Raw genomic sequence first — 7,775 nt, 5'->3', positions numbered from 1 at the left:
AAGGTAGGGGGATTTTGGAGAATATTAATAGATTGTGTACTGATTTGGGAAACAGAAAAACAATATAGGGTCATTCTTGCAAAAACATAAAAAATTAAAAATCCTCTTTCTAATCATTACTACAACGTTTGCTTTTATTTAGTGGATCATGTCGTCCTCGTGTTTATTCTTTAATCTTATAATAGGTTTAAATTTATGTGACAACGTTTGATCTGAAATAAATTTGTATATTGATGGGTTTAGTTCGATTTTGAAGTATATCAATTTAATTTACTGGTTATTGATTTATAGACATGTTGAATCATTATAGAATCATTTAAGATATTGGCTTATCGATTATTGGTATAATCGTTAAGATTTGACACACAAAAATACATTGAAAATTACTTAGAAATAGGTTGATAAGCTAAATGAACTGTGCGCAAATTGCTCAAAAGCAAACACTGTTACATGGTAGAATTACCAAGACTTTGAAACAATTAAAAAATAAAAATATGAAACTAAATCATGAGTCAAGAACTTTATATGCCGAATGGTATGAATATAATTTATTAACTTATTATCAGGTTATCAGTTGACCCGTTAAGAAACCTCAAACCGTTAAGAACTTATAATTCGATAATAAAAAAAGTTAAAATTATTACCAAAATCGCTAAATCAATAATTCATTATTAATTTGGGTTATCGATTTTGGTTTGATTTGAACAGATCTAATTTGATATAAATAAATTAAAATTAGAATTATTTTTCAAGAATAAAACTTAGGTTAAATTAAAATGACATGGTATCTATTATAACTTTAAAATGATAGCTCTTCATTTCTATTTATGTCTTTTAGTTTGGTTCCTTATTGAGTATATATAAAGAATTTAATAAAGAAAGAGACTGTTTTTTATATTTGTAACATGCACAAGTTTAAATATGGAGGAATATTTTGTGGCTATAAAAGAGGAGAAAAATGATGAGCATATCCCTTATAATAGTTTATATAAAATAAAGTGATCATGCAATTTCATTTTATTTTTGTATGTTATTTTTATTTGTTATGTATAAAAATAAAAATAATTTTAGAAGGAGTATAAAATCAATTGACCCACAAAAAATATCTGATAAAAAATTGTTTTCTTGAAAATTCAGTTAATTTCTAACTTATTTTTTTATATTTGATTGGTGAGTGAAAAATATTTTCTATTAATCATTTGTTTTGTAGCAAAATCAACTAATACTGATAGACTAGATGGGAATTTGGGCATGCAAAGTGAAAGCAAATATGAGTAAGTAATTATTAATAAAACACTTAAATGTTTCACTTTATGTTGAAATCTTTATTCTACTCTCAATAATCACACTTGAGTTTTACTTACTTTAGTCATACACTTCAAAAGAAATTACAAAAACTGTTGGCTCCACCATCCAACCTATTTTTTCTACATTTTGATCAATAATAGTAACAAATCAAGTGTAATGTGACAGTGAAATTTTAGGATGGCTGATATATAAGCATATCTTAATATTATTTTATGAAGATCGAAATATTATTTTTAATAAACTCTTGATTTTAAGAAAGCAAATCAGAGCACATATAGAGAAAAAAAATGACTATGAAAGTAAAAAAGTCATAACAAATACTAATATTTAAAAAAGTTATATAGCACTTTCTAAAAGAAAGGAATAATGACAACAATTAAAGAATATGAATTAAATTTTAAGTAATAAAAAAAATACGATAATCAAAGTACAATTTAATTTATTGAGATGAATTATAAGATGGACTAAAATTGAAAATAACTCCATTTCTCGAAAGACATTAGACCGTTTTAACGAGCCAAATTTCCTTTCTTCCCTCACTTTTACTTGTCCATTTGAATTTACATGTTCTTTAAGAAATAATGATTGATATGAGTATTTTGTCATAATGTATATATTAATTGATCTTAGAAAATGATTTGAGGAATAACTAATTATGTTTAGGATAAAGATGGAAAAAATAATTATATTTTCTTGATACGTTAAAAATAATAAATGAAAAATGAAATATATTTTTAAAAATAAATGACAAATGAAAATAAACAGATAAAAGTATATCTTTTCTTTTTATTACGTTCCTATTAAATATTAATGAACGTATAACTTTTCTATTTATTTTGGAGTAGTTATCAATTATTTATTGGGAAAATAACTTGATTTATGAGATCTGATATCAGAATTTCGATAGAACAGAACAAATAATATTCTTTTAAAAAAAATAAAAGAATTCCTCTTCGTACTATAATTTATTGTTTGCCTATAAACATGACTAGACATGTTGTGTGTGGTAGCTAAACGTAAAATCTGGTATTTTTTCCAAAATTTGGAACATTTCTAAACTCTGTGTATCATTTTGATATCGTTTTGATTTTATTGAATATCTTTAAATTGATTAATTAGCTAAAATTTAATTCACGTGTTTTTTCTTCCATATCTCATTTTATCAAGAAGATCAATAGTATTTTTCACTTACCATTCAATGTAACTCAAATCATCAACCTATCGATTGATGGCAAGACTCGCATGTAATGTTAATGTATATAAAAAATTTAGTTGAAATAATATATATCATCTAATATAATAAAAAGGAGCACTATCTATAAATAATGTATGGCAGTGGGTGAAATAAAATATTATACTTCCGATTGTTGATATCACTTTCAAAAAGTTTGGTCAAAACACTAAGTTGTAACTAATTAATTTAATAATTAATAGAAGTGATTATGATTAAGCGAAAGTGTGTATAAATAATGTGAATAAAGTTTTTGGTTAAACTATGTAAAGTCATTTTAGTATATAGTAGTAAATAAATCAATTATGCCGTGAATGGTGGAGGTCCCACAAGAAATACTCCAAAGACTGATTATTTTTTATTTTTTTAGTCATGCCACCAAACCCAAAAGTCAAAATTACCAACCAAATTTTATAGTGTTTTCTTTGTCCCTACATCCCAATAATGGATAAACGGTCCATTTGAGTAATCCTAACATATGAAAAATGGCATAATATGATTCTTTAACTTGGCGTCAGTTGGTAATTATGACCTTTAATTTTAGATATGTACAAGTAGATACTTAATTTTGTATAAAATTGAATAAATAGACATATTTGTCCTACATGTCATCCTACATGACAATTTTGTGTCCTACATGGTGTCCTACGTGTATTATGCCATGTAGGACATGTGTCTACTTGTTCAATTTTATACAAATTTAAGTGCCTACTTGTGCATACTCAAAGCTGGAGGTCATAGTTGTCCGTTGAAGCCAAGTTAAGGGTCATATTTATGTATTATGCCTATGAAAAATAGTGTGAGAACGCAGTTAATTACAACAGCTATGCTCGAGTGTCAAATAAGTCGATTGAATATACTATAATGTCCTATCAAAGTATCAATTAGGCCTATTTAAAATTGGATCAAAATTGATAATTTGAATTGAAAAAAAAAGTTATTGATTTATGAGTAATAAGTTATTAGTTTCACGGTTTCAATAATGGTTTTGGTTTTTCTTTACATCGGGTTATGGTTTGAGGTTTTTTCTTAATGGATTGATTGATAACCCGATAGTAAATTAATAAATTATGTTTATACCATCGGTATATAAAGTCATTGACTTAATAATTTACTTTCGTATTTTTGGTTCTAATAATCTCAAGCTTTCAGTTATTCTATAATGTGGTAGTGTTGCTTTTGAGCAAGATGCAATATATTAACTTATATGCATGGTTTATTTAGTTTGAGTCAATATGTCAATAGTTTTATAATAATTTTGCATGACTACAAACCGATAATCGATAGGTCGAATCATTTAACTTCAAAATCAAACTATCAATACTTGAATTAAAGGGTTATGTGATGTGGAAATTTACCAAAATGTCAACAGTCAAAAAAATCAAAACACCACCGTCCAGACACCATTAGGTCACCAACTCATTACTCGACAACTATCGTTTCAATGCAACGCCAGATTCTGATATAGTTGGATTTCAATGTGAGTATCGATTACCCAATACGAGTTTTTTTAAAAAAAGGAAAACTAGAAATAGAGGCCATATTCATGAAAACTTGCAAAATATGGGTTTGGGGCCTAATTTCTGGGCCTAACTCAATTTATTGGACAGGTCTTGATGGATTTGCAGCACAGAAAAGCCCATTACAGAACCCTAAAACAAGGGTGAGCAGATAAACATAAATAAATGTATTTTGTGAACGCATTTGAGTTCATTAATTGTGTTCATAATTATTCCTAATTATACTCTCCTCCTACTTGTTAGTAGGAGTAATTGTTTTTGTAACTTCCATTCTACGTTAATCCCAATATGTTGACTCCATTCACTACTATCCATACATCATTCTCCAATTAACATTCACTCCATCGGGCATATGTTGCTCCATTCTATCTCGAAAGTTATTCAAATTATAATAATCTTGAATTTTTCAGAACTCGCTGACACATTGCTCGTTCGTTCGATACATAGCAAACGATACATTATACTGATTTAGGTTTGAAATAATTGAGGTTATGTATCAACAATAACATTTGTACCAGATACATTGTACACAAATAAAATTGTAATTTATTTTATAAAGGTGGAGTGAATGTTAAGAGAGAAAAGGGAAAAGGACATTTTTGTAATTAATTCAAATGATAAATTTAAAAAAAAATTACGTTATCTTAAGTCGTGTAATTATGTAATTTTCCCTAAAAGTATATACATATTACCCTCAGTAATAATCTAATTTTAAGAAACATATAATGGAAACAAGTAGATGCATTTGCTGAATTTAACTTCTATAATGACAATGTAAAATCGTATTTTTACACCATCAAGTTATCAAAAAAGTAATTACAGAAAATTATCCATAGTAAATGAAATTAATAAGCTGGAAAATCATTCATATGTAACTTGCTACAAGTTAAAATTCACTAATAATATAATAATCATATAGAATATATCTATGTATATAAGTTAGTTTTTGTTTACATTCATTTTTAATACAAAAAACAACAATGAAAATGGGAGTCAGACGACTTTTATCACTAAACAAAAAAAGAAAAAAAAACTTTTTCAATTTTACAATGGATTAGCAACGAGTTATCAAAAAGTAGTTTTAGCGATAAATTTGTTGGATAAATCCTTTATTAAATGTTCTTTTTTTTTAGTCAAATAAAATTATGGGTAATGCTAAATGGCTAGAAAATTTGGCAAGAATTTGATCAGAAATTTAAAAAGTCTATAATATCTTTTTTATTTTAAAATAAACTGATCTTTTTTCTATTTTTTAATTAAAAGGCATTAAAGTTAAAAAGGTAAAAATGTTCAAAATGGTAAAATAACATAGTGTAAAATATGTTATTTTACCATTCTAGTCAAATTTTCTGGCCAAAAGAATTTTTCCTAAAATTGTGAACCTCATTTTAGATAAGCATGCATGCATGGATTAATATTGCTAAGTGTAAACACACACACATCGAAATCACACGCATACATACTGTATGTGGTGTATGTAGATGAAATTTAGAATGAATAGTGCATTAATTAGTGTCCCACAATTAATCATGTAATTATCAAAAGCAATTAATAGGCACATTTTTTACACTAATTCATATTTAAAAGCCGTGCGCATTAATCAAAATCCATAATTTCTATACATTGTAACTCCCATAATCCTCTCGCACGAACTCCAAATTAATTAATTACTTCCATTTCCCAATTTATATATATACACACCCCTCATTGGCCTTTTCAATTAATTTTTTATAAAACTCTCTACATAAATAAAAAATAAAAAATCTTCCAAATATGGATGTGAAATCTCAAGTACTTGATGTTCTAAAGATGGAAAATCAGAATGATCACTTTGATTGGTTATATTCTGAAGAAGAATACCCTCCTTCCACCTTCAGGTAAGCAGTATAAACGTAACAAGTTAACTATTATGTTCGCGATCTTTTGTTATAACTATTTGGTATATAGTACATTTTTTGCTAGGCTCGGCTAATCTAGAAATAAAGTATTAGAGGACATTCTTGATAAGAAGGTCACGATAGGTGAATTTCAAAGCTATAGTTCTGTTTACATGTTCAACAAAATTCAGTAGCGTTGATCAAATATTGTATTTGTATTTAAAATTTTAATTTATTCAAAACCTAATAAACTATTTTTTCTTAATATGTACTGTACATTTTTTGGAGCTATGTCTTTTCTTCTCTTTTTTTTTTAGTACTCCCATTTAAGGGTGGCGCTGTCAACACGATTTTTTTCTAGTTACGTCTTTCTTTTATATATTTATTAATTCTTGATTAAAAATTAATGTATTGTTCTTTTCTTTTTTTTTATCAATAGAACATGGCAACAAGATTCAAGATTGTCTAATGGAGGCTTATTGAACTTTGAATTTGATCCATTTCAATTACCCAATGATCTCAAAAACAACCACTTACCATATTTTGGGCTTGAAGAGTTTGAAGAAATATGCCAAGATTTGGGCTCATTTGACTTGAAATTAGTACCATCACCATTTCAAGAAGACAATAATACCCTCATTATTCACGATGCAAATTTCAATGCCATGCCTCTGAACGTGGCACATGACCTTTTAGGCGAATCTCATGTTACTACTCCTGCTTTTTATGAAATTCGTGGTGATTCGATGGATATTATTCAGAAGCGGAATAATAATAGGAGGCATAAGAAGAGCGATACGTTGGAATTGGAAGAAATACAAAGGTATTTTCATGTACCAATAACAAAAGCAGCAAAAGAGTTGAGAGTTGGATTGACAGTGTTGAAGAAACGATGTAGGGAACTTAATATAATGAGATGGCCTCATCGTAAACTTAAGAGCTTGCAAACTCTAATTCATAGCGTTAAGGTACGTGCTTAATTTTGTCTATGTACGTTTTTTCTTTAACTAAATATAAATATGATTAATTAGAACTAATTTTATTGGTTGTGGACCATATATACTCCATATAATATGTTATTCTTAATAATTGTTTTAGTAGTACCCTAGATTCGTGTATATATAGAACAACATATAAGTTATTATATTGGTATATACCTATCATATTACATTTTTTATTCGATTATGGATGAATTTGCAAGCTCATACATTTCATTTGCTTGCTGGATTTGATATTAATTATTGGGAAAAAGGACAAATATATCCCCCGAACTATTGTAAATGATATGCAGATACTCTACGTCATACTTTTGGAACATTGGTGTCTATGTTGTCTAAAAACTAGAGCATATATACCCTTTATACTAACAGACATACACGTGTCATAATCTTATCCACAGATCCGATATTTAAATATCGGATCGACAGATAAAATTGCGCCACGTGTCTCTATTTAGTCTTCCGTTAGAGTGAATAGAGAAAATAGGTATATATAACATCTGAAAGTGTTAACACTATTTGATGCAGGAAATGGGACTTACAAGTGAAGTGGAAATGCTGGAAGAGCATCAAAGGATGGTTGAGAGAGTGCCTGAAATGGAGCTAACTGATAGAACAAAGAAGCTAAGACAAGCATGTTTCAAGGCTAATTACAAGAAAAGAAGGGCTTCCATGGCAATGACTGCTGATTTTTATTAATTTCATTTCCTTAATTTCCCATAGGGCTTAGCTAGATTTCTTTAGTTTACCATAGGCTAGAATTTCATAATCACAATTAGTAGTTATGTAGGTATATGATCAATGTCTAAATCTAGCCATGTGGCATTGATTATTTATCTTA

The 7,775-nt window shown here is 27.8% G+C and overlaps 1 protein-coding gene across 1 annotated transcript; it reads left to right on the top strand.

Moving 5' to 3' along the window:
* The first annotated feature begins 5,832 nt into the window (after positions 1-5,832).
* LOC125813984 (protein RKD3) lies at positions 5,833-7,633 on the top strand. The gene is made up of 3 exons (XM_049493463.1): positions 5,833-5,936; positions 6,376-6,904; positions 7,463-7,633. Exons 1-3 carry the CDS (start codon positions 5,833-5,835, stop codon positions 7,631-7,633), a joined length of 804 nt encoding a protein of 267 aa, XP_049349420.1.
* The last annotated feature ends 142 nt before the right edge of the window (positions 7,634-7,775 follow it).

Source organism: Solanum verrucosum, unplaced genomic scaffold (genome assembly GCF_900185275.1).
Source record: "Solanum verrucosum unplaced genomic scaffold, falcon-dt-bn FXZP01000205.1, whole genome shotgun sequence".
NCBI classification, from domain to species: domain Eukaryota; kingdom Viridiplantae; phylum Streptophyta; class Magnoliopsida; order Solanales; family Solanaceae; genus Solanum; species Solanum verrucosum.
The sequence above is the reverse complement of the archived record's forward strand: the minus strand, read 5'-3'. Positions and strand labels throughout refer to the sequence as shown.